This window comes from Agelaius phoeniceus, chromosome 19, assembly GCF_051311805.1.
Source record: "Agelaius phoeniceus isolate bAgePho1 chromosome 19, bAgePho1.hap1, whole genome shotgun sequence".
NCBI classification, from domain to species: domain Eukaryota; kingdom Metazoa; phylum Chordata; class Aves; order Passeriformes; family Icteridae; genus Agelaius; species Agelaius phoeniceus.
In genome coordinates, this window is record NC_135283.1 from 1,032,878 (window position 1) to 1,059,997 (window position 27,120).

The window sequence follows — 27,120 nt, forward strand, 5'->3', positions numbered from 1 at the left end:
CTGGGGCTGAGGCTCTGGCAGGAGCTCCAGAGGAATGGGATGGGCAGCCCGGGGTAGGGCAGGGCCCCCAGGACAGGGGCACAGCCCCGGGGATGGACAGTGGGATGGAGAAAACCGGGAAGGGGAAGGGATGGAGCAACCTTGGAAAGGATGGAGCAGCCTGGGAGGGGATGTAGCAGCCCGGGAAGGGAGGGATGGAGCAGCCCGGGAAGGGAGGGATGGAGCAGCCTGGGAAGGGCCCCAGCCCGGCTCCTGTGCACAGGAAACTCCTTCCAGCTGCTCTAAGGAAGTAAAAATCCCCCGGAAGGCTCAGCTGGAGGCTTCCAGCACGTACCCAGCAGCAGAGGCTGGGATGGCCCCAGCAGTGCCCAAACTGGGCACCAATCCCAAGGGAAGGGGTGTGGGATTATGTGGCACTGCCTGAACGCTGCCCCCCCTCCCCAGGGCTGGCAGAGAACCCTGCTGGACAAAGTAAGAGCCACAGCCGCTGGTTCTGCAAAATCCACTGATTCCACATTAAAAGAACTTTATTTTTGGAAGATTACTCTCATTTGTTTTCATTCTTTTGAAACCACATCATGTCAGTGGCACCAGGGTGGAACGGTACATCCTATGGAAACATGCCAGAGAGAGGCTGAATAAATAAAGCTACAAAGCCCAAGTTATGTACAAAGACCTCAGGCAAAGGTATTATGTTTACAAATCTATGTACAATAAAACAAATGTAAACAGTCAAATGCAGCAGAGGATGCACAGGAAGGAAGGACCATACAAACCCTAATGGCAAAGGGACAATCCCACCTCCACTGCTGGGCCAGTGGGGTTTTTTTTCTCAGCATCTGTAACTCAACCACCTGGGAGCTGCAGAGCCCCTGACCGACGACTGCTGAACCCTCAGCTCCAACCCTGGCTCCATTTGCTGGATCAGAATAAAAATCCACTGACTCTGAGGCACATGGACAGAGAAACCACACAAATGTGTTGCCTGAAAGACCCACAAGGTTCAGTGGCCCCAAAGCGTCAGAGCAGCCCGCAGGTGAGGCTGCACAGTCCAGTCCTACAGCACGGGGTGATGGCAGGGGCTCCTGGGGCCAGGGGAACAGCAGCTCCCTAAACTCCCATGGGTGAGGGACGGAGGCCAGCAGGGCCAGGCAGCTGTGGGGCAGCCCTGGGCACTCCTGAGGGCACAGCCCCTGGCACTGCCCCCCCTGCTCCAGGGAGAACAGCCCAGCCGTGCCAGGCCCAGCTGGAGGGAGGGCTGGGATGAGCACAGAGCCTGGGCATGGAGCCGGCCTGGCCAGGCTGGAGCTGCTCACCCAGCCCTGCTCTGACTGCCCCGGGTGCAGCTGCTCCTGAGACAGCGCCTGGGGCTGATCCCGAGTGCCAACGGGCCCAGGGCCACCACTGGCACCCCAGGGCACTTCCACGAGGTCTGAGAGCAGCAGCTGCAGGGCCTGGCAGGGCACAGGGCAGGGGAGCCTGGCAGAGGAGGGGACAAGGCTCTGTCAGACCTAAGTGAGAGGAGAGGGAAAGCCAAGGGGGCGAGCTGGGCCTGGCCCCCAGACAGAGCAGGACTCGGTGTCCCCAAGCACAGCAGGACTCGGTGTCCCCAAGCACAGCAGAGGTGGCAGCTGGTGGGGCCGGGGCACAGAACGTCCACTACAGCGAGAGCAGAAAACAAACTGTATTGACAGGACATGGAGGGCTCGGGCTCTCCTCTCAGGGCCATGTTCCAGCAATGGGGTGGCAATGGGGAGGAATCAGGAGCAGTTCTTCTCGAGGTGGGCTGAGAAAAGCATCCAAGTCCAAGCCCCGGGGGCTCATACGCTCAGGGGGAGCATTCCCGGCGCCGAGGACGGGCGGGAGCCCCCCAGGCCGGGGGGCCCTTGGTCAAAGCCATTCACGGCCCTGGGGACAAGAGACAGCCCGTTAGGGGAGCAGCAGCCAGGACAGGCCCGCAGGGACCCTGCTCCTCCCTCCTTCCCTCCTCCATCCCTGCCAGCAGGGCAGGATGGGCCCGGCCTGGTGCCCGTGCCAGCGCTGGAGCTGGCACGGCCTGGCTGAGGTGACTGTGCCAGGGACGAGTGGCCACAGAGCCTGAGCCTGCTGGGCTCACCAGGGGCTGGGCAGGGTCAGGGCAGCCCTCAGGGCAGCCCCACCTGTCCCTGGCCTGGCACACCGTGTTAGAGCCGTGTCCCTGTGCCCAGAGCCAGGGCACATGTGTCCCTGTGGACAGAAGGGGACACTCACACACACACACACACACACACACACACATAAACACACATAAACACAATCAGCAGTGTCCCAGCCCCATGTCCCTGTGCCCGGGAGGGGACACTCACACACACACACACACACAGAGTCTCACACACACACTCACACACACACACACACACACTCTCACTCACACTCTCACACTGCCAGCAGTGTCCCAGCCCAGCAAAGCTGGCTCTGTGCCCCTCCATCCCCACTGGGCTGCAGAGGAGGCTCCCAGTGCTGCACCCCAGGCTGCAGAGGCTCCCTGCCCCAGCATCCCCCTGGAGCTGTGCAGCTCCTGCCTCCCCAGGGTGTGGGACAGCAGCCTGGGGGTCCAGCAGCTTCTCCACATCTCCTGGGAGCTCCTGGCCCTGCACTGGTTCCTCAGGGATGTTTGTGTCTCTGGCTGCCTGTCCCTGCAGTGCCATGGGCTTGGTGTCCATGTCCAACCCCTCTCTGCCCTGATTACTAATTTGGACTCATTAATCTGCATCTCAAGCTGTATTTTGTACTTAGCACCTCATGCCCAAGGCTCCTCAGCTCTCAGTATCCAACAAATCCTGGCTGGAAGATTTTCCTGGAGCTGACCAGCCTGGCCTGAGGGGAAATGGAGCTGCCAAAGCACACCTGGGCACCTGCAGCTGCCCCACTGTGCTGGGCAGGGACAGTGCCACTGAGCAGGGACACTGCTGCTGTCCCCAGCCACACTGTCCCCTCCCTGCTCCCGCCCTGGCCATCGCCCTGGGCCCTTGTTTGCTTTCCTGCCAGCCACAGCCACACCACTGCACATCAGCAGGTCAAGAGCCACAAAATGCTGAAGGAAAATCCCAAACCTTCCACGTGAGCTCCATCCATAAACCACGCTTGCCCTGCGCCCCTGCTGTGACCAGTGCCATCAGAAACATGCACTTATTGAAAGTATTAAACAGAATTAAACCAAGCAAGCAGCACTCAGGCTTATGTTTGCAACAGGTCACAGCAGCAGAGAGGTTTACTTCAAGTCAGGAGAAAGAGCAATTGCACTCAGGCTCTGATCAGGGCCCATTAGTGTGGCACTACCAACTCCCTCGTGCAGTTAGCAGAGGCCCAGCCCTGCCCCAAGCCCCAGGTTACACCACATGCAGCCAATCAGTGCAAATGAATTCATTTACCCATGACCAAGGTGGGGAACATGACCTTCTCACGCCTAGTGGAGAGAAAGGGACAGTTTATGCACACAAAAATGACATTGCTGAGCACACAGCAGCTGGGGCCAAGCAGAGGCGCCCAAGCAAGGCTCAGCAAAGCTCTGCTGAGTGAGCTCTGCACAGTGAGGCTGCTCTGCAGGGGCAGCACAGCACACACACAGCTCCCCTCTCCCAGGAAACCTCTCAATGGGTCAGGGACTGGGAAAACCCACATTTCCCAGCCTGGTGTTCTGGTCAGGGCTGGGGGTACCAGTGCAGGCACCTCTGACTGCTGGCTGTGAGCACAGGCACTTCTCACACTGAACTTCAGCTCCTTCCTTAAAACAAAGCCCGAGGGATTCACAAAACCAGCCAAGAGTGAGCATCAGCTGTGAGCACAGGGGCAGGCAGGGCTGCAGGAGGGGAACAAGCACCTCAGGCTGGCTGTCCAGGGCCTGCAGAGCCCAGAGCAGTTCTGTTTCCTGGACAAAACTGGACTGACATTAACAACCAATTAACAATAATTGCAACAGCTAAATACAAGTATTCACCCTGAGGACCATCCTCAGGTGCTGTTCTGCCATTTCCTGGCATCTGGACAGAACCTGCATGCTCCTGAAGGGACAAATCTGCAGGAAACTGATCTTACACCAGACACTGCTGAGTTTTTAACAAGCAGGTAGCCCTGAGTCCCCCAGGTCTGCAGCCAAGCTCTGGGGCAAGCCCTGCTGTGCTCCAGGCCTCCCCTAAAGCAGGGCCTTGACAAGAGCTGGAGGCACCTCAAATATTTCAATGAAATAGCAGAGGAGGAAAGCAAACAGAGCTGTAATGGTGTGGCTGAGTTACCTGTGCCCAACCCAGCACCAGCTGCTCCTGGGGCAGTGACTGCAGAGTGGGCAGGGCTGCACTCACAGCTGGAGCAGGGATGCACTCACAGCTGGAGCACTCACAGCTGGAGCACTCACAGCTGGAGCACTCACAGCTGGAGCAGGGTTACACCTGGGTCAGGGTTACACCTGGGTCAGAGTTACACTCACACCTGGAGCAGGGTTACACTCACACCTGGAGCAGGGTCACACTCACAGCTGGGGCAGGGTTACACTCACACCTGGTCAGGGTCACACTCACACCTGGAGCAGGGTCACACCTGGTCAGGGTCACACTCACACCTGGTCAGGGTCACACTCACACCTGGAGCAGGGTTACACTCACACCTGGAGCAGGGTCACACTCACACCTGGGTCAGGGCTGCTCCCCCAGTGCAGCTGCCAGGGCCCAGCCAGGCTTTCCAGCAGCCCTGGAGCTCAGCACGGGCACTGCCAGCCCCTGCTGGGCCCAGAGTGGCTCAGGGGACAGCCTGGGAGAGCCCAGGGGCTGAGGGGACAAGGACAGGACAGGGGGGCTGTGCAGCACCTCTGGCCACTCACAGATAAGCACATGAACACCTCAGCCCTGGTCCTGTCCACTCCCACCCTCAGCATTTCCCTCCAGGCTTCCCCAGCCCTGCCAAGCAGCCTGATGACAATCTGCACGATTAAAAGTGACCCCCACGGCAGAGAGACTCAGCTTATTGTCCCAGCACACCTCAGCACAGCCCTGCTGCCTGCCAGAGCTGCCAGAAGCCCTGCCCTGCACCTCCTGCTCCCTGCAGGGGCACTGCTGGGGAGGCACAGCCCAGCCCTGCAGCACACACAGCCCCAGAGGCCGATCTGCACCGGAGTTCAAGGCTCTCAATCCTTCCTTTCCAAACCCCTGCAGTGCTGCAGAAGCTCCCAGGCCCTGCTCCCCTCCCAGCCCCACTGAGGAGGGATGTGGGGAGCTCAGCTGGCTGCTCTGGCACTTCCACGTTGGAGCCAGCGGGTTTCATTCTCTAAAATAAACGCAGGATTGAGGAAGTGCTGAGTACCAGCACTGAACTGCACTGAGGTTTAACATGCAGGGAGCATGGAGGCTGTTTGCCCTCAGCACCACTGGAGAACTCCATGCTTTCCACCTCTGTTGCCCTGAGCAGTGAGGAACTGGGGACTCCCTCCTGCAGCAGCACTGCCAGCATCCCAGAGGGAGCTCTGAGCACGGCACACACCGAGCCCTGCTTCCCAGGCCAGCAATCCCAGCTCCGAGGCTGGCCCACAGCCAGGAGGAGCCAAACTCCAGCACCAATGGTTCATCCTCCCCTCCTGGAGGGGGTGTGAGCACCAGGACTCCCTCCCTCCTTCCAGGGAACGTCCCTGCCTGCCCTCAGCTCTGGGGGGAATCTCCAGCTGTGCTTGTGCCCCTCCCCAGAGCAGGCCTGCAGCTTGGGCACCCCCTCCTCTGCCCCTGAGACACCCTCACAGGGCTCACTGGCACTCATTGCTCAGTGCCTGGGGTGGCACAGGCACCAGGAGATGGGGCAGATTCCCTCACAGGGCTCATTGGCACTCATTGCTCAGTGCCTGGGGTTGGTACAGGCACCAGGAGATGGGGCAGATGCCCTCACAGGGCTCATTGGCACTCATTGCTCACTGCCTGGGGTGGCACAGGCACCAGGAGATGGGGCAGATGCCCTCAGAGGGTCCATTCCCCACAGCCTGGGGTTGGCACAGGCACCAGGAGATGGGGCAGGACTGGCACTGCCACCCCACACCTGCTTTTCTCCCCGCTTCGCAGAAATCCCTGCAGCCCTCGCTCCACGAGCTGCTCCCCCTAGAGCAGAGCTGTGGGGGCTGAGCAGGGGCCATGAGCAGGGCCCCAGAGGGCTCCCTGAGGGCACAGCAGGGCCTGACTCACTCACCCCTTGTCAAAGAAGGACGTGTGCCCTGGGTGTGGGTACTTGGTGCCGTTGCTGCTCAGCACGGCGCTGCTGACGTTCCCTGAAATGTAGGATTTCCGTGATGCCTGGTCCTTTGCAAAGTTCCTGCAAGCAGCTAATTTGGATTCTAAGGCCTGTGAAAGGGGAGGAAAGAACAGTGTTAAAGAAGTGACACCACGAAGAGGGAGCCTTTTGCTGCTCATGAGCCCCAGGCTGCCACGATCAGGACTCCGGTGTGATCACCCTTGGCAATAAAATGGGAACAAAGCTGTCATTTCCTCGTCACCCCACCACAAAGGAAACACACAGATGCTGATGCAGACTGCCAGACATTACTCAGCTCCGCGAGGGCTCAGATTTGAGAACAGATGAACTCTGAAATAATTACCCAAGATAAGGAAGCCAAATCCTAGCAGAAGTTACCCAAACTTCTTGCCTCAGCAGCTGCCTCGAGCTGATCAGAGCACTGAGAGTCTAAAGCAGAATCCTCAAGCTTTGAGAGGGACTGGGCACATGGAAATTTGGTTTTTTTTTTCACCAGGACAATGCCTCCTGGAATGTCTTTCTTAATCTTGGCTTGCAAAATAAAGTCAATTTGTAAAGTTTCACTACCACCCTTCCAAACAGGCCTGGTGAGGTTTTTTTCACCCCCCATGTAAAGTGCCAGTGACTCCTGGAAGGAGGAGCAACATCCTGAATCTGTCCTTTAGTCCAGAGCATCACCTGCCCTTTCTGCCCCCATCAGAGGCTGAACCTTATCCTGCAGATCCACGTGGTGTAACACACAGCCCTCACTCATTACAGCCTTCAGAACATTGCAAATTCCTGCACTGGGGCCTGAAATCCATCTCCCCAAATGTGGGGTTTGCTGCTGCTCTGCACAGGTGAGTGAGCCCTGTGCACACTCCTAGGAATGCCTGGAAGTTTATTTAACCTAACTCTGGGTGTCACAGATTGTCCCCTGGCCACAGGCAGGGACCTGAGCCCTGTCTCAGCTGCAGGCAGGGAAGCAGAGGGGAAAGCTCCTGCAGAGACAGGAGTGCAAAGCCTGGGATGGGGCACAGCCCCAAATGAGTGAGCAGCCCCAGAGTGCTCCAGAGCCCTGTCCCAGCATGGCTCAGGCAGGCTGGGAGAGCAGTTTGCTTATTTGGCATTTCCTGTCCTGGCAGAGTAATCACAGGGATTGGCACTAAGCTCCCCAAATCCCCGGCAGACTCTTGCTCACAATGATCCCCTGTGAAACGTGTCACTGCTAACCCCAGCTGTCCTGCTGCCCTTTCAAACCAGCCCTGAGCTCCCAGGGGAGCTGCCAGGGCGTTTTTCATGTCCAAGCCTGCTGAAACAACCGTGTGAGCTGTCTGCAGCCCAGCCTGGCTCCAGGGCACAGGGCAGAGCCAGCCACAGCTGCCCTGAGCTCCACAGCTCAGAGCAGCTCCTGGCAGCTCAAAAGTGATTTCTGCTTCCAGGGGGAGAGCCTGGCTCCCGAGCAGCACTGCAGCAGATGTTTAGAGCAGTTCTTCTCTGCTGACAGTGTAATCCCTTTAAAGGCTCATGCATTTCACTTCCCCACCAGGCACAGATGGGAGCATTTGGCTTTCTCCTCATTTATTTTCTCGCTTTCTTACCAAAGGTTTCCAGGCTGGTTTTTCTTTCAGTGTCTGTGGCAGATCTCCATGGGAGAGGAGCTGTCCCACCCTGGCAGGGAGATCCCAGCTCCTGCTCACCCAGGGCCTGAGCTCCAGCTCTGCAGCCCAGGCAGAGGAAGCTGCAGGCCCAGTTAAGGTAAGAACAAGCTGGCAGTGTCTAACCCAGCACTTGAAAATTTTTTTATTCCAAATATGAATTTTGTCACTCCAAACTGGATTCAGAACCATAGGATCAGGCTTTAAAAATCGAAATAATTTTAAAAAATAAAGCATTGCCAACTCCTAAGCAGTGAATGGATGAGTTGGCTGCTCCAGAGGTACCCAGCAGGGCCCAGGCTGTGCTGTGAGGGAGCACAGGGACAGGAGCCCCAGGCAGAGGCAGAGCTCAGCACTCACCCCCACTTTGCGTAGCAGATCTCCCACGATGTTGAGTGCAGATATTCGAGCTGAAGGAGTGAGTGGGCTGGTTCCAAACCCATTTGGTATAGCTGCAAACACAGACACCTCTCATTACTTCACTCCTCCACAGCCCAGGCTTTTCAAAAATTTAAATAAATCAGCTTCTACATTAAAAACAAACCCCAAACATATCTACAGTCTTGCTGCAGACATTTCATACAATTACCCACAGTAACTGCAGGATCACCAGGCAGTGAGGATGATAAGGCTTAATTCCTGCCCTGGCTGCCATCAGCCCCCCCAGCAGAGTTCATGCCCTCTCCATCTGCAAGGCTACTGACTGCAATCCATCCCAGCAGCCAGAGCTGCCTCTGAAACACCCACTGTTAATCCCTGGGACTGCCCAGAGCCTCCAGATGGGAAAGGGGTTGGGATCCCACTGCCCCACACAGGAAACAGGACCCCTGAGAAGTCACTGTGGTGACAGAGACTCCACATTCCTGAGCCTGCTCACCCACCACTGCTGCTGCACATGGAGCAGAATTATCAGTCCCTGCACTCCCCTGCATTCCCAAATGTCTGCAGGGCCCCAGTGCAGGGTGCAAACCCTGCCTGCCCCCAGAGGCAGTGCCCAAGCTTCCCTGTCCTCTGCCAGGCTATTTACTCCTGAAATGCACTGCTGCTGCCCTGGGATCAAACACACACCTGCGAGGGTGTGAGACCCACACCCCACCCACCTCTGGTTCCTTAAGGGCAGACCCCATTGCTATGCATGCTACCTTTTGGGGAGGGAAAACTATTTTCTGATCCTTTTCCAACAGGTGTGGCTGGCAAGGAGAGAGAGGCCTGGACAGCTGAGTCCATCTTCTCACAGTCCAGAGTGGGGGAGCTGGGTGCTGATTTCCGTGTCACCTCCTGCTGCCTTTCCCTCACAGCCAGCTCCTGCCGCAGGTCTGAGGGTCGAGAGAAGGAAAAAACCCCGCAAAATCCCACATCAGTGATTGATTCTCTCACAAACACTCTCGCTGTTCGTTTGGGAGGGGCAGCAGCAGCAAATTCCCACCAATCCTGGGTTAGTGCCTGCTGCTGCTTCCTCCAGGAGTGGGGACACCCCTCAGAGCAGCCCTGTCCCATTGTCCCATCCCATTGTCCCATCCCATCATCCCACCCCATTATCCCACCCCATTATCCCACCTCATTATCCCACCCCATCATCCCACTCCATTGTCCCGTTGTGCCTCCCCATCATCCCAGAGCAAACAGCCCTGCCTGCCCCACACAGCTCCTGTCCCTGGCATGGGGGCAGCTGATTTACATCAGGATTTCTCCCCCTTTGCAGTGTGAGCTCCACGTTCCCAAAAGTGCAGCTGGACACAAAGAGGAGCTGCTGCTGCTGCTGCTGCTGAGCCCAGCTCCTGCTCAAGCCCAGCTTGGGAGAACAGAGCAGTGACCTGTTCCTGTGCTTCCCATTCCCTACATTCTCCTCCCAGTTAATAATCCAAGGGTTGCATCCAATTTCTTGATGCCCTGACAAGTAACAGAGCAGTCCAAAGGCCAGGGAAAAGACTGGGCCTTAGAAAAGCCTGGCTTTACTCTCACCTCCTCCCCAGACTGCAGCTTATCCCCTCCCTTTCCACAGCTTTTTGCCACCAGGGACACCCAGCACAGCCCAGCAATGGATCTCTCAAATCCTCAGAAAGATGCAAACAAACATTCCAAGTGAGTTGTTCCTTTTTGGGCAGAGCTGCTTCATTTTCACACATCTCCTATTCCTTGCCTCAATCTGGTACAAAAGCAAAATCACCTGCACATCACAGCTTTTAGGCTGTAACAAATACTTAGAGCTGATTTTAGGTAAAACAGCAGAGCTGAAGTGAGGATCTGTCTGGGCTCCCAGAAAAGGACCTGAGGCTGTTCAGTCAGAAATGTCACACTGGAGTTGGACAGAACCAGTTCTTTTAGAGGCTACTGTTCCTGCTTGCTGCCAGGGGGAATAACTCAAAATGCTAAAAATGTCCAAATGACTCATCTAAGAAACAAGATGTCTGTTTTGCTGATTGTTCCAGTGTTCTAGAAAACAGTCTCCTGGGTTTTGCTGATTTTTCCAGTTTTATTGCCCTAATCTCACATTACAATCCATACAGTTCCTCAGAAAATTTCTTTCTTCACATTTATTTCAAAATCCCTGTGCTTCCAATAAAGCTCCTGATTTCCAGGGCACGGATTTGCTTCAAAAAGGTTCAAAAGGAGAACAGCAACCAAAAATCCCAGCCTGTTGTCAGGCAGCTCCAGGCCTTAAATGAGGAAATATTTTAGAAAGCTTCATTTAGGGAACAAAGCTGCAAACCACCAACCTCTAAAGCCATCATTGGCTGGCTTATGAGCAGAAACCTCCACTGTTAGAGAAATCAGTTTACAGCACCAGTAAAAATGCTTCCCCAGCATCCTCAATGTGAAATCCACTGGGGAATCCCCAATTCCTGCTCTTATCCCAGGACACCATCCCAAACATCTCCCACAGGTCTGAGCACAGCCTTTACCAGAACATCTTAAATAATATATTCAAGGCAATTTGCTTAGAAGGAACATAGGAGACTTCTTTTAAGAGTTACTTGATCATTTATCCTGTGTTTCCCTGTCATTTCCTGTGCTCTCCCTTCCTGTAAACCCACAGCAAGAGGAACTTCTGAAGCAGCTTCCTCAATTCTCTTATGTCTGTGGAACAGAGTATTTTTGTGTTAAAAATCCTGAATTCACCAATTATTAATTCTGCCCTAAATGAGGATATTTTCCTTTTTGGCTACACTGGACGTACAAAGAACACACTGTCAGTAAAACCTGAAGCATGCAGTTCAAGTCTCATCATGTGAGGCTTTCTAGAAACATGAGCTCTGCTTGCTGCACATCTCTTTAGCAACCCAGCCCTGCACCAGGAGCCAGAACCAACCAGACCAGCCATACCTCTTGCTTCATCCTTTAATCTCTGCACAGAGACCAGCAATGACTCCTTGTCATCCAGTTCACTTTCTAAAAATGCATTTCTCTCAATAGCTTGGTTCAGCCTTTGTTCAAAGTCCTCCAATGAAACTATTGTTGCCCTAGAAACAAAATCCAGAATATTAGGTTCTTCAGCTCAGCCAGCATAAAAGCTTATTCAGAAGCATAACAGAAGGAAAATGTTAGCAGGGCTGTGTTCAAGGGAAGCATCTGAAAGCCATGCAAATGCTTCTGAGAAAGGAGTCATCAAAGGAGCAGGAGAAAAGGATGAGAAGAACACGATAGCATCTGGCTCTCAGAGAGGTACCAAGGATGTGGGAAGGAGCCAGCCCAGAGCTCCTTTCTCCCCCAGCCATGTTCCAAAGCTGAGCATTAATCAGTGCTCCAGTGTCACAGACATATTTTATGAAACATCCTTTCATTAGGATCTTTTCTCCTGAGAGGCTGGGAAGCTTCAGCTTCTCCATCTTTTGCTGCTTTGGAATGTGATTTGGAGAATTTTTCACCCAGCATGTGAAATTGCTTTTACTTGATGACCAATGACAGCCACCAGTGTCGAGGCTGTGAGCAGTCACAAGAATTTATTATTCATTCCATTCCTTTCTATTCCTTTCAAGTCTTCTGATGAAATCCTTTCACCTATTCTTTTAGTTTAGTTTTAATATATCGATATAATAAATATAATATAATATAATAAATATAATATAATATAATATAATATAATATAATATAATATAATATAATATAATATTTCAGCCTTCTGAAACATGAAGTTGAGATTCTCATCTCTTCCCATGTCATGGTTGCCTGCAGATTCAACATCTGGTGACCCTGGGTGAGGAACATTGCCCCAGCCCAGCTCAGGTGGGGCTGTGCTCTCAGGGCTCTGCACAGGCACAGCCCAGCCAGGTGGGCAGCAGAGCACTGGGACATTACCTCAGACACAATTCCTCCCAAAACCAGTGCCAAAAGTCAGTCATGAGCTTAAAGAGCCTTGTGCAAACAGGGCTCAGCTCTCAGACCTTTTCTCCAGATGGCCAGAGGCTCATTGCTGCTCTCCCTGAATCCATGGCAGCATTCCCACTCAGCAGAAGGGAAGCATGACCTCCTCCCAAACCGGGTGTTGCCAGCAGCAGCCTGCTCATTCCAGCACTTGGGAAGGGCAGGGCTGCTCCCTCCAGCTGCTCTGAAGGCACCAGGACACTGCTCTGGCCTGGCTGATTGAACAGGACTATGGAAAGCAGGAGACTCTGACTTCAAAGGGGCTCTGAGGCAGCAGCACCACAAATACCAGGGGCAGTGCAGGGGCCTGGCTGGCTCTGGGCACTGGTTCTGCCCCTCCTGCTGCAGGAACCAGCTGCTGCTGAGGGGCAACTGCACTGCTCAAGGAATCCAAAATCTTGAGGGTGTTTGGGGTTTTTTTGTTGTTTTCCCTTTAAGGAGCAATGAAATGCTCGAGCTGAGTAGCAAAGAAAAGATCTTTGTGGTGCAAACTTGAAGGGAAGAGGGGGTTTGCAGCCTTCACCTCTTGGCACGTTCCAGGTCATCGTTGGCCTGCTCCAGCTCCCTCACATATTTGTGCAGCTGGTCTTTGATGGCCCTGGTCTGGCTCAGGTCATCCTCCAACAACGACACCTGCTTGTAACTCTGGGCATACTGGTGCTCCAGTTTCTCCTGAAACAAAGGGCAGGGAGATAAACATCAGCTGCTGGCACTGGCCAAGCCATCAGCACGAAAAGGGGACAAAAAAAGAGTCACTCTGTGTGCAGAATGCTGGTTTGGGAGTACTGGTAATTCAGAGCAGAAACTGGAGAGGGAAAGGGAGCAGGCTGTGAGCCTCAGAGCTGGCCCCAGTGCAGAATGGCACAGCTGCCTCTTGGGGCTGCAGCCCTGCATCTGCTCCCCTCAGCCTGCACTGACCTGACAGCTGCTCCAGGAGGGCAGCGAGAAATCCAAGTGCCCTGCCAGCCTCTCCTCTGTGTGCCCTGTGTGCCCTGCCAGCCTCCCCTGTGTGTGCCCTGTGTGCCCTGCCAGCCTCCCCTGTGTGTGCCCTCTGTGCCCTGCCAGCCTCTCCTCTGTGTGCCCTCTGTGCCCTGCCAGCCTCTCCTCTGTGTGCCCTCTGTGCCCTGCCAGCCTCCCCTGTGTGTGCCCTCTGTGCCCTGCCAGGCTCCCCTGTGTGTGCCCTCTGTGCTCTGCCAGCCTCCCCTGTGTGCCCTGCCAGCCTCCCCTCTGTGCCCTGCCAGGCTCCTCTGTGTGCCCTCTGTGCCCTGCCAGCCTCCCCTGTGTGCCCTGCCAGCCTCTCCTCTGTGTGCCCTCTGTGCCCTGCCAGGCTCCTCTGTGTGCCCTCTGTGCCCTGCCAGCCTCCCCTCTGTGCCCTGCCAGGCTCCCCTCTGTGCCCCTGCCCTGCCAGCACCACCCCCACTGCAGAAATTCTTCTGATGTGTCCATTGTCAAAAATGGGCCACTGAGATCTGTCACAAAGCCTCCAGGCCCACAGACTCATCCTCTGTGAGGAATTCACTGCCAAAAACCCTCTGAGAGCCAACGGAGAAACTCCTGAGCTCCTAGAACACAGCCTGACACTGCAAGTACAGCTGGGACTGGAGACACCAGGCAATCCCTTAAACCCTCCTTCCACTGAGTGAATTTCTAACCTCTGCCTTCACTAAATGAGCCAAGACTGCCCAAAAGGATGCTTTTTCAAGATTTCAAGGAGGCAAGAACGTGTTAGCACAGAGGCATCAACTGAGAGCCCCCCTGTGCACATGCAGGTCCTTCAGCAATTCCTGGCTCCACAGGTAAGGCTGTGAATGGACGTGGAGGCTCCCTGAAAATGGGCACAAATCACCCCATTTCTGCTTTCTTTGGGGTCTCATGAAACCAGGGAGGCCCTGAGGGCACCAAGACTGGTGTGCAAGGAAAGGCCTGACCAAGCCCCTGTGCTGTGCCCTGTTGCTATGCTGCTGCTCCCTGTGGAACAAATAAAGCTCCTCCTTGGCACAGCCTGGGGAATTCAAAGCAGCACAAACTCCAGGACCAAGTTTCGTGACGTGAACGAGAAAAATTCTGCCAGAAATGTCCCTGGCCTTATTTGGGGTACATGCCATGCTTCAGTGTGGATCTTAACCAGACAACTCCTTTTTCATTTGGATATTCAGTGCCCAAAAGCAGCCCAGACAATCCAAGAAGAGCTCCAAGATGAGCTGAGAGGAAAAGCAGCACAACCACAGAGCAAACCTACCTTTAATGTTTCCACTTCATATTTCAGTCTTTGGTTATCTGCTTGCAAGTCTCTGTTCCTCTGCTCAGCTTGCACGAGCTGTGCCTCTAACTCAGCTTCTAATTCCCTGCTTCCCTCCTGGAACTCAGCCAGCTCTTCACGAGCCTCCTGGAAGCTGCAAGGAGAGCACTGCATCAGTGGGAGAGCCAGCATCTCCCAAGCTACAACAAAACTGCAGCTCTTCTCAAAGGAAAAGCTGAAAACCACGAGTTTTAAAGCACTCAAGTGTCATCCACAGGCCTCTAAGGGGAAAAAGAAAAACGGGAAAATAGAGAAATTGCATTAAGCTAAGCGATTGAGGGAAATTAATTCTCTTACATCAAACCCAGCAGCCACCTGGAATGCCTGTGTGGAATCAAAGCTATTTACAGGATTCAAGGGAGCCTGAGAAGCACTTTGTGCTCCATTAGCTTTCACTGCTGGCAGACTTCATGGAACAGACAATGAATTAAGCAAACATTTAACCAGATTTTGGTCAGCAGCTGAAGAGAGAACAACAGTTTCTGCATCTCTGCACCAGCTGGAAAATTCAAGTTAGTAAAAATCATGCAGAGTCAGGAAGGCAGGACATGCCTACCTCATTCCACTGTGAGTTATTAAATACCAGAAGTAGCCACCCCACATACTTGGCTTATTAAATTTGCATCTTTAGCACACGTAATAGCTGAGCCCTGAGCAAGCAGCAGAGGAAACCACCGAGGCTTTGGGCAACAACACATCCAGTGGTGCCTCAGATGGAATTCCTGACCCACATCCAGTGGTGCCTCAGATGGAATTCCTGACCCACAAGAACAGCTCAGGGCTCTCCACACGGACAGGCCCCTCCACATTCCCAACGTGTCCCTCCCAAAAAACCCCAAACCAAACAAGAAACCCCACTTGGAGCTTGGGCTCTTTGGGTTTGAGAGGGATTTAACTCCAAATAAACCTCAGCCCACCCCCCAGAGAGCAGCTGCAGCTTCTCCTGGCACTTTGGGTGCCAAAGCCCTGGAAATGATGCAAACCACGGGCACAGGCAGGACCAGGAGTATGGAACACTTGGATAAAATGCAGCAGACATCAAATCAGGCACCTTTCATACCAGTAACTCCACTACAAGAAGCTTGAGGGAGCTGGAACGATACAAGGCAAGCCTAAAGGCGCCTTCTTGTGATAAAACATCAGGATCCCACTCAAGGCAGCACTTTAATTACACCAAGGTGCACATGATCATGAAAAGGCTCTGCTCTTGCTCAAACATGCTCAAAACATAGCCTGCAGTTCTTGGCATGGTGACACTGGGCAAGAAACACTCAGCTCCCACAGAGATGGAAATTTTAAAGCTGGAAATCCTTTCCAGAGAATTCTCTTCTCACAGGTTTTCTCTGAAGTATCTAATAACCATCTTGGTGTGGCCTTGCAGAGGAACAGATTTAACAGCCATCATTAAGATCCAAATCCTGGTCATTAAGAACCACATTCAGCTTGCAAATCCACAATACCTTTGCTTGTACTTCAAGGAAAGCTCTTTCCAATAGGCAGTTTCCTCCTTTGGACTCGAAAAAGTAGGGATTTCTTCACTGTCCATGATCAACACGACCTGCAGGACACAAACACAGGGATACACTCAGTTCAAACCCAAAACCTCTGCTCAGTCCTGGGCTTTCCAGGCACCAGGACTGGCACCCAGAGCCAGGTGCCAGGAGTGCCTGCCAGGGCTCACCCAGCACTCAGAGCTGCCCCAGGGAGCCCCAGGACTTTGCCAGCCTCTGCAAGGGCTCCTGGAGCAGCCTGGAATGAGAGCAGGAGGTCTGGTGGTATTTTGTAGCTGCCACGATGTCACAGACATCTTTTATGGAAAATCCTTTCCTTAGGATTTTTTCTCCTGAGAAGCTGAGAGACCTCAAAGCCAACATGTAACCAATGGTTATCTGCTGCTATAAAATACAACAAGTACATCTGGGATTGGTCTCATGTGGTTGTTTCTAATTAATGGCCAAATCACAGTCCAGCTGTCCAAACTGTCTCAGTCACAAGCCTTTGGTATCATTTCTTTTTCTATTCTTAGCCAGCCTTCTGATGAAATCCTTTCTTCTATTCTTTTAGTATAGTTTTAATATAATATATATCATAAAATAATAAATCAGCCTTGTGAAACATGGAGTCAGATCCTCATCTCTTCCCTCATCCTAAAACCCCTGTGAACATCACCACAATTAGTGACCCTGAGTGATGAAACATTCCCACACCACAAGCCCTCTCAGGCCCACAGCTGCTCACACACTCAAATTTACAGCTCTATCACTTTCCACTTCACTCCATTAAATGTTCTGAAGAGATTTTGCCTCCTGCCACCACACAGTGACTGCACTGAGGCTGCTTTTAGAGCTGCAAGGTGAGCAGGGAAGGAGGATGAGCAGTCCAAGGGAGGTAAGCACAAACAGCTCTGTGTGCACATCAAAACTCAACTTATTCCTCCTGCAGCAAGTCCTGGCTGATTTCCACTTGTGTCACGTGCAGGTAACAGGAATTATCCACGTGGTCCTGCTGCCTCAGCCAGCCCCAAGGAAGATCAGCCTGTCCCAGAAATGACATGGTCATGTCACAGAGGAGTGTTCAGAGAAGTCTCCCACACCAAGGCACTGGAGGTCCCCTCTCCATGAGGATCCTGCTTTCCTGGATCTCCCCAGGCTATCAGCCAGCACAGGAAACACACCCCAACATACCTTTGGTGGGGTTTTTATGGTTTTCTATGGTCTAGGGGACACATCAGAGGCCTCAGCACACACCAGGTCTCAGGGGTGATGGAGGAGGTAAAATGCAGAGCAGGACCAGGAGAATGCTCGGACCCCAGCCAGGAGATGCACCATTGCTGAGCCCTCCCCAAGCAATCCCACAGCTCTTTAGGGCATTTTTTCATTTTTTTCTCCTCAAAAAGCCAAGCCTCAAATCCTCACCACCCTGAAAAAGAACGGGGTGAAGCCAAGCTGCAGGCAGAGGCTGTGAACAACGCCTGCACCAATTCCATTGATCAGGAGAGCTGACCTAAAAGTCCTGACTCTAACAGCCATCGCTTCCCAGCCAAGCCTGTCCCCTCAGGCTAAAATAGTCACACTAATGTGCTCTGTATCTCAGTGACCCACATTTCTGACGCCTCAAAGTGGGCCAGAACAATCCCCTGCTTTCATCAGAGGGCAGCCAGGCCAAGCACAGCCAGGTAGAAGTGGCACACTGGCTCTCCAGCTGAGCCTGCAGCTGCCACCAGCCAAGAGCAAACTGATCCACAGAGTGCCAAGCACCTCAAAACCACCTCCAGCCTCACACTGGGTTTATTTAACTGCACAGCTTTGCTGCACAAGCAAACATGTCATGGCTCAGGAGAAGGGATGGGGTTTCCCCTCCTGCACTGAGGAAATGAGAAGTACCTGTGGAGCCATTCCCATCACAAATTTCAGACTGGATTTTCTTTGGGAGCGCTTGCATCAGCCGTTACCAAGGCAGCTCAGTCACTCCACAGGGACAGATCCCGAGCCCTGTGCAGAAGCTGTGGATGTGGAGTTCAGTATTCCTGCCCCAACTGCTGCAGTTCCACGGTGGGAGCACAGAGCAGACACCTGGCACAGCTCAGGGGTGCCCAGCAGCTCCTGGCACAGCTCAGGGGTGCCCAGCATTGCCTGGGCAGTGGGAGCAGACACCTGGCATAGCTCAGGGGTGCCCAGCAGCTCCTGGCACAGCTCAGGGGTGCCCAGCAGCTCCTGGGCAGTGGGAGCAGACACCTGGCACAGCTCAGGGGTGCCCAGCACTGCCTGGGCAGTGGGAGCAGACACCTGGCACAGCTCAGGGGTGCCCAGCAGCTCCTGGCACAGCTCAGGGGTGCCCAGCAGCTCCTGGGCAGAGGTTCCCACTGCCAGGACAGGTCACTGCTGGCTGCTGTCCCTAGCATTTGTCAACACTGATCCAACCCTTTCACAAACCCCTCCACATTTCCCTGACCGGCTCTAAGCCAGAGGGGCTCAGAGCAGCAGGGAGCACATTCACCGCAGAATAAACCAGGTAAAGCACAACACGGGCTCAGCTCCCACAGCTCAGGAGGAGCTGGGCTCAAAAGGTGAGCAGCCAAGCAGGCTGTCAGTGAAATTCAGGATGTGGCTAGAAAAAAGCTTGTGCAAGGAAGTGTCTTACATCATTTCCTAGAAGTAGCTGAGATAAGGCACAAGACTCCTTCCCGTCTGCTCACATGGGGCACACCCTTGGAAATCAGCATCAGAGGGATCCCTGCAGGCACAGCAAGACCAGGAGGGGCTGCCTGGGGCTCCCAAGGACAGGAGGTGTCTGCCCCCCACTCCTTGTCCAGCACCTTCTCCTTCCACACACTGGAGGGAGGAGATTGAGCCCAGCGCTGCCTCAGGAATTCCGGGCAGGAATTCTCCCTTCCCAACCCTGCCAGATCTTCCCCAGCTCTCTCATCCTCCTTGGGGAGGGGGGGGTGGCTCCTGACTGCCCCTGCTCCGTGTCTCACCACCCCTAATGCCACCAGCAGGGATTTGGGATCTGCTGACTGCTCTGCATGAATCCCTGCTGCAGGTGCCAATGCCAGCGTGCACTGCTGAGCTCCAGCACCCACATCCTGCTTTTTGTCTTCTTTATTATTTCTATTTTATCCCGCTTTTTGTGTTCTTTATTATTTTATTTCTGTTTTATCCCGCTTTTCATGTTCTTTATTATTTTATTTCTATTTTATCCCACTTTTCGTGTTCTTTATTATTTTATTTCTATTTTATCCCGCTTTTCATATTCTTTATTATTTTATTTCTATTTTATCCCGCTTTTCGTGTTCTTTATTATTTTATTTCTATTTTATCCCGCTTTTCGTGTTCTTTATTATTTTATTTCTATTTTATCCCGCTTTTCGTATTCTTTATTATTTTATTTCTATTTTATCCCGCTTTTCGTGTTCTTTATTATTTTATTTCTATTTTATCCCGCTTTTCGTGTTCTTTATTATTTTATTTCTATTTTATCCCGCTTTTCGTGTTCTTTATTATTTTATTTCTATTTTATCCCGCTTTTCGTGTTCTTTATTATTTTATTTCTATTTTATCCCGCTTTTCGTATTCTTTATTATTTTATTTCTATTTTATCCCGCTTTTCGTATTCTTTATTATTTTATTTCTATTTTATCCCGCTTTTTGTGCTCTTTATTATTTTATTTCTATTTTATCCCGCTTTTCATGCTCTTTATTATTTTATTTCTATTTTATCCCGCTTTTCGTGTCCTTTATTATTTTATTTCTATTTTATCCCGATTTTCATATTCTTTATTATTTTATTTCTATTTTATCCTGCTTTTTGTGTTCTTTATTATTTTATTTCTATTTTATCCTGCTTTTCATATTCTTTACTATTTTATTTCTATTTTATCCTGCTTTTTGTATTCCCATGAGGGGCAGGACAAAGGGATTAAAGCACACAGCCACCCTGCAAACACGGTGCCTCACAGCCAAAATACCAACCTGGGAGCTGGGGGATGCTGACGCTTCCAGACCTGCTCCCAGCACACACGTGGTGGCCATGGGAAAATCCTTCACTCTGCCAACCTCTGCCCATTCCCTCAGCAGCATCCACAAAAAGATGGATTGTGCAAGCAGAGAGCAAATCCCAGGAGTTATCAGAGCACAGCCAGACAGCTCCACAGATCCCATGTGTGGGAGAGCGGATGCCCACGGAATACCAAGAGTTTAACAAAAACTGCTTTGCCTCAGCCCGCTGCCTGTTGTCCTGGCCCTGGGAATTCTGTCAGGAGCTGAGAACCAGCACGGCCAGTCCTTCCTATTCAAGGCTTCTTTGCATACGTGGCACTTGCAGAATCCAGCCTTTGACAAACAACACTGAGGCTTTCAGGGAGCAGACAAGACAATGCAGCAGCGTCTTCCAGGGAAAATGAGAGCAGGCTTATGCTGCTGCCCCCTCAAATTCATTCCAACACAGCTTAGCATTCACACAGTGCCCTGGGAAGACACAGCTCCGTGGGCACAGCTCCAGCTCCAAAGCTGCTCCCAGACAAGAACTACCTTCAAACCATGGGGGCTCCTCTCAAACCCCCCCGACAAAGTCAGCAGGACCCAGCAACTCTCCACGGAGAAAAGGAAAGAACTTCTCCCCGCTGCAATGGGTCTAAAAAAACACAGTCTGGAGGTTAAGAACTTGGCTAAACCCAGAGGTGTTTGTCCAGGACAAATCTGTTTTCCCACCTCGAAAGCATCCTTAAAATGAGAGGAGCAGTATCCTGCAGATATCACGAGAGCCAGAGGCTCAAGAATGCACCAAAAATACCCAAACTAAGATGCAGACAGGATTTTCCAAGTAATTTAAGCAATCTTGCATTCAAACGTCTCTGGAGCCACCTTCCAGCTAAGGCATGAAAGCACAAACACAGCTTGAAGTGTAACACAGTACCTTAAGCAAGCTCCCCAGGCTCTCCATGTGACTGCAGCCAAGCTTGGGGTGAAATCCAAGACCAAAACACTCAGCCTGAAATCCAACACGACTCTCAGCTGGGACCCACCCCTTCCCGCAGAGGGGAATCCACTCCTCCCTGCTCTCAAAGTCACCCAGTCCCTCGCACGTCACGGCAGGGATGACTTTGAGCACTGCAATTCACCCCGGATGTACCTGCAGCATCCCAAGCGGCTGCAGAATGAATTCTTCCTGCTTTTAATTGCCTCACACCCTCCCATTTAAACCCTCCACATCTACAACAGTACAGAAATGCACAGCCCAGCCAGGAAACAGGACAGGGGATCTCCTCCAGAGCAGATATACCACTATTATAATCCCAGACCCACACTCTTTACCCACTCTGCCACATCCTGTGCAGCCACAGTTAACTGGCACCATCACCCAGCCTGTCTGTGCAGCCACACTGCAAACACACCAAACTGACATTTAAATAAAGAAATATAGAAGCACAGAATCATTGAGGTCGGAAAAGACCTCTGAGATCATCAAATAAATACTGCCCTATAAAGAGAATGAATATTATTTGATCTTGAACAAATGAACAGGTTGTTTTTCTTCATATTTCTCTGCTTTCTTCCTCGCAACCCCCTTTGCCCAAGATTTTCAGACGCCAAACATGAAAATTTAGGCAGGAGCAAAGCAAGGCCACTCAAACAGGACCAACCACAGGGCTGAAGTCCCCCAGCCACGCTTGGCTGATCCCCCCTCCCTTCAAGGCATCACAAATGTCCACCGACCTTTGGAATTGAACAAGCAACCAGCTCAAACAGGACTTGATCAAGAAGTTCTGCCAAGCTCACATGTGGCCTTCAGCTCTGGAGATAACAACCCACCCTGGCTATCACAGAGTGTCCAAGTGCCTGCTGGCTGCCAGTCCCCCCTCTCCGAGGCAATGACGCTGTCACCGAGGGCTGGCACCATCCAGAGCTGCCATGCACACAGCAGCAAGGACTGTCCACAGCCAGCTCTCCTTCCTCTCCCTCCTTTTTGCTGATTCATGGGCAGAAAAGCAGGAGAAATCTCGTTTGCATCATTCTTCACCTTCTCAAACCATGAGGACCAACAGGTAACCTCCAGCTCCTGAAGTTCTCAACTTCCTCCCCACAAACCCAACCAAGACTCACAGCAAGGTAACCAGAGCCCTTCAGCCAAAACTCAGGGCAAACGTGCACTGTCTTATTCCAGGATGGAAAACAAACAAGCAGAAGGCACAGATCAGATTTCACCAATCAATTTGGGCTTGTTCTGCCCCTGCTGGAACAGGAGCCGGCGGATTTCCATCCGTGCCTGGATGTGTGCCTGCATCCCCGGCTGGGATGAAACTGAACCTCTGGGAAGTGAACCTTCCCCTGCAGTTCTATTTCTGAACTGAATGTTCTCGAGTGAACCACAACAAATGCCTCCTTCCCTCTTACAACAGCAGCACGGGAGCTGTCAGCAAGAGAAGAAAGTCAGCGAGCACAGCGTCAGCACAACGCTCCTCGCTCTGCTGCAATAATAAATCCTGCATTTCCAATTTGGGCAGCACAGGAGGCAGGAGATAACCAACCCTACCTGCAGAACTTGGTGCCAAATTCAGAAAAGCCTTTAAGATAAAGCAAGCACCACACAGCAGAGCCTTGTTATCTCAACAAGCCTCATTAATCAAATATAACATGTCTGCTCTGCACCACATGGCCAGGACTCATCTGTCTGGTGAATATTTGATATCCAGTCACAGGAAAACCCTTGAAGAGTGAGCCAGCACTGGGTTAGAGGCCTTGAAACCAGAAGAAAGGCACTGATGCAAAGAGCCTCTTCTCAGAAATCAACCTACAAATACCAAAAGTATCAGAATTTTCTATTTAAAAACATTTATTGCTTTCACAAACACAGGAAGTTTCAGACATTTGACCTCTGCTCCTTCCCAAGTAACCTCACTGAAGTGACTAAAAAAGGAGAGTTTGGTGCTGCTGCTGCAGGCCCAGTACCTGCAGAGGTGAAGGAAAGGCTCCTGGAGATGTCCCTGTCCCAGAACACCCTGGCCTGAGCACGGGGACAATTTGCTCCCAGCTCTGTACCCAGGAACTCCAGAGGGATGAATCCACACAGACAGGAGCAAACAGCAAACTGAGAAGGAAATTCAGCCTTGTGAAAGGGATTTGCTTGTCCCTGCCCCAGCCTCTGCTCCCTCCTGGGCAGGCTGGTGAGGTGTGGTGGGCAGCAGGAGCTGCTCTGACCCTCACCTGTCAGGACCCAGCACATCCCTGTGGCTGTCCAGGATGGCCAGGACCCTGCCAGGGGGCTCAGAGACCCTGGCACGGAGCCCAGAACACCTGGGGGTTTGATTATGACCCATGCAGCAAATTACCAACCTTGGATGAAGATCTGCAAGCCATGACAAATTAAATAGAATGATAGTGAATTTATCACAGGGTGGAAAAGTAGATTTTGGGGTTTTTAGAATGGGGGTTCAGGGGGGCAAGATGGAGGGATCTGGGCATGTCCAGCCTTTCTCCTTCTTCTTCTTGGCCTCCATCTTCTGCTGTGATGGTGGCACTTTTGGATTGGTTTAGAGTAGAAGCTCACTGTCTAACATAGGTGATGGGTATTGGGAAGTAATTGTAAATATTGTACAGGTAGTTTTTAGAATAAAGACATAACACTGCCCAGGGGCAGGCACAGTGCCTCTGTCTGTCCTCCTGCATGGGCCTGGGCAGGGCAGGAGAAAGAATTTTATAGATAAGAAACAATAAACAACCTTGAGACTGAGAAATGAAGAGCCCTGACTCCTTCTTCAAGTGCCAGGCTGGGAAAAGAGACTTTTAACATTCTTGGGGTCACTGTGAGCAGTGAGAGACCCTGACACTCACCCACAGCAGGCTGGCAGCTGGCACCTGGAGCCCTCTGAGCCCACCCAGCCACCTCCACCCTCACTGCTCTGCTGCTTTCAGTTCAGGCCCTGAGGAACACCAGGGCATCATCCCAGGCAGCAGCAATGGCTTTACTGGGAGGCTGTGGCACACACAGCCTGCACCAGGGACAGCTCCAGGTCCCCTGGGCCTCCCTGCTACCCCAGCAATCCAAACCACAATGACAACACCTCCTTGGAAGGCAGTGGCCAGAGGGTGACATGGTTCTGGACACCACACAGTGACCAGCAGAAATTCCAAGGGAAAAACACTCAGCAGGATTTCTGCCAAAATGAATTCTGTTGCTTTTACAGCTCTGAAGTTCTACCGGTGCTGGGGGGTAAAATGGATTTGAAAAATACCCCCCAGAATGGATCCCAGAGCAGCCCCCAGCAGAGAGGGACTCTGAACAGAATAATAAACAGAATATTAAACAGAATATTAAAAGTATCCCCCCAAACCCTGTGTTGATCAGGAGAAGGAACCAGCACAACCTTCCACTGAGCCATGGGGACAGAAGAGCCCTGGAGGGACACGAGCACATCATGAAAAATCTGCTGTGATGGGTCTGGCTTTGCCTGGGGTCAGGGCAGCCCAGCAGGGCAGGCAGCTTGTGAACACACTCCCCAGTTTATCTTGATGATGTTTGTGGTGTCACAAACATCAAGGGCTGCAAAAATACCATTTCCTTTCTGCAGTCTGACTTTCCTGGCACCTCAAAAAAACCAATGTAATGGGCTGAGGGCATTAACTGTGCTTTGTTCCTGTACTTCTTGGCAGCCTGCTGCCAGCAGCAGAGACAAGATTCCCTGTGACACCAAGGTCACAGACATCATCAGTCTCGTGCTTTCTCTCCACTTTCTTATTTTCCTTTCTCTTCTCTGTCCTTCTCCACCAAATGTGGAATTATCTTACGTATCGGCAAACTCTAAAGAGTCAGGGGGAAAAAGGGAGGGCTTTCCCCTGAAGAGGGAGGAAGGCTGACAAACACTGACTCAAACACTGCCTCTTCCTTCACTTCTGGGACTCCCAATGACAAGTTTAATTAAATTATTAAACCTTCTCACCAGGACTCTGACTCCACAGCTACAACAGTACAGAAATGCACAGCCCAGCCAGGAAACAGGACAGGGGATCTCCTCCAGAGCAGATCTAACACTATTAATCCCAGACCCACACTCTTTACCCACTCTGCCACATCCTGTGCAGCCACAGTTAACTGGCACCATCACCCAGCCTGTCTGTGCAGCCACACTGCAAACACACCAAACTGACATTTCAATAAAGAAATATAGAAGCACAGAATCATTGAGGTTGGAAAAGACCTCTGAGATCATCAAGTCAACCTCTGACTAATCACCACCTTGTCAGCCAGACCAGAGCAGCGAGTGCCACATCCAGGAGCTCCATGAACCACCACCTTCCTGGGCAGCCCCTTCCAAAATACCTAAAATCTTCCCAGACTCTTTTCTGCCATGGGACAGCTTCTTCCTCTTAGAGTTACTGATATCTCTAACAAAACACTGACCTTGGAAAGGCCACCAGCCCTCAGCAGGAACAGTTCCTTCCTCAACAAGGCATTGTTTATTGAGGGGGGATTGGAAAAAAATGTAAAGGAAGAAAGAAAAGTATCTGAAGTATCCAGTATTATCTTCTACAGCAGTTTCTAGTATTTAACCACCTCTCAGGCAACAAATGCCACAGGCAGCCAAACCCCTGCACTTGTGAGCAAGTCAAGGCAGGGGGAAGAGAGAAGCCCTGAGTCACTCCCAGCGCAGAGCTGGCTGTGGGTGGGAGAGCTCAGCCCTGCTCTGCTCCCCCTGGGGACAGGGATGTGCCAGGGGGATGGCTCAGCTCTGCTCCCCGGGAAGGACAGGGATGTGCCGGGGGAACAAAGATCTGATCCCTGGGAAGGACAGGGATGTGCCAGGGGGAGAACAGAGATCTGATCCCGGGGAAGGACAGGGATGTGCCAGGGGGAGAACAGAGATCTGATCCCGGGGAAGGACAGGGATGTGCCAGGGGGAGAACAGAGATCTGATCCCTGGGAAGGACAGGGACGTGCCAGGGACAGCAGGACAGGGATGTGCCGGTGGGAGCAGAGCTCAGCATCCCTCAGGAAGGACAGGGATGTGAGTGGGAGAGCAGGGCTCTGTGCCGGTGGGAGCACGGGGCTCTGTGCCGCTGGGATAGCTCGGCTCTGTGCCGCTGGGAGAGCAGGGCTGGCTCGGGGATGTCGCTGCTCTCCTCCCAGCGCATCCTTCCAGCCCGTCTGCTGCAATTCGGGTCACGCTCATCACCCGGGAGGGCACGTTCAGGCACAGCACACGGGGCTCTCGGGGAGGATACCAACCCCGCAGAGAAACCCTGGCGGAATGACGGACGGAACGACGGACAAACACCCATGTCAGCCAGGCGGCACTGAGCTCCCCCGGCCTGTCCTCAGCACCCCCGCGGGGATGACTCCATCACCTCCTCCCTTCCCCTCCAGCATCCCAGCACCAATTCCGGGAGGAATTTCTTCCTGAAAAAGACGCTGCGCCCTGGGCACATGATCGATCGGGGATTTTACGAGAATAGACGCAAACCACGCGTCCAGCTCGCTGCCGGTGACGGGAAAACGCCCAGGCGGGGCGCCGAGGCCGGCCGAGCGGCGGGCAGGGCCCGGGACAGCTCCGAGCCCCGGCGGGCAGGGCCCGGGGCAGCTCCGAGCCCCGAGCCCCGGCGCGGCCGGGCCGGCGCCGCTCCCGGCGGAGGGACCGGGGACCGGCCAGGGCGGCGGCCGAGCGGGGCCGCGCCGTGACTGACACCGCCCGCGGCCAATGGGAGGCGGCGCCGCCGCGCCCGCAGCCAATGGCGCGGCCCGAGGGCGGGCCCTGCCCCGTTGTCAATTTCCAGCCAATCGCGGCGCGGAGCGGGGCCCGCAGCACCCCCGGCCCCCTCCCCGCCCGCCCCGCGCCCCCCGCCCGCCGCGCCGGGCCCCGCTCGCTGGGGCCGCCCGGGGAGCCCCGGGCCGGGCCCGGCCCCGCCGCTCACCGGAGCGCATCCCCTGTCACAGCCGCCGCCGCGCGCGCCCGCCGGGGCCGCCTCATCCGGGGACTGGGGGGCGAGGCCGGCGCGTGATGCAAGAGCCGGCGGGGGCGGGGGCGCTGTCGTCACATGAGGGGCGGGGCCGGGGTGGCGGGGGCGTGGC

At 53.2% G+C, this 27,120-nt stretch overlaps 1 protein-coding gene across 3 annotated transcripts; it reads right to left on the reverse strand.

Moving 5' to 3' along the window:
* Positions 1-491: 491 nt before the first annotated feature.
* On the reverse strand, positions 492-27,120 carry NDEL1 (nudE neurodevelopment protein 1 like 1). 3 transcript variants are annotated; one of them, XM_054644985.2, is made up of 9 exons: positions 26,964-27,120; positions 16,020-16,117; positions 14,500-14,653; positions 12,784-12,932; positions 11,223-11,359; positions 9,041-9,214; positions 8,259-8,350; positions 6,199-6,350; positions 492-1,908 (listed from the first exon to the last, which is right to left on the reverse strand). In XM_054644985.2, the coding sequence occupies exons 2-9, from the start codon at positions 16,103-16,105 to the stop codon at positions 1,821-1,823; spliced, it is 1,032 nt and encodes a 343-aa protein (XP_054500960.1). In that variant the 5' UTR covers positions 16,106-16,117; positions 26,964-27,120; the 3' UTR covers positions 492-1,820. The 3 variants fall into 3 exon arrangements, with proteins under 3 accessions (XP_054500960.1, XP_054500962.1, XP_054500959.1); XM_054644987.2 differs by lacking the exon at positions 26,964-27,120 and adding an exon at positions 21,774-21,796; XM_054644984.2 differs by lacking the exon at positions 26,964-27,120 and adding an exon at positions 20,974-21,098.

What these genes read in the sequence shown, in the direction of transcription:
- NDEL1 (XM_054644984.2), bottom strand. Translation starts at nt 21,000, where the DNA reads ATGGAGAGCCTGGGGAGCTTGCTTAAG. An exon ending in ATTAAAGGATGAAGCAAGAG is followed by an intron (nt 9,215 to 11,222) that starts GTATGGCTGGTC and finishes CTCGACCCTCAG; the next exon opens with ACCTGCGGCAGGAGCTGGCT. An exon ending in ATCTGCTACGCAAAGTGGGG is followed by an intron (nt 6,351 to 8,258) that starts GTGAGTGCTGAG and finishes CCCCTTTCACAG; the next exon opens with GCCTTAGAATCCAAATTAGC.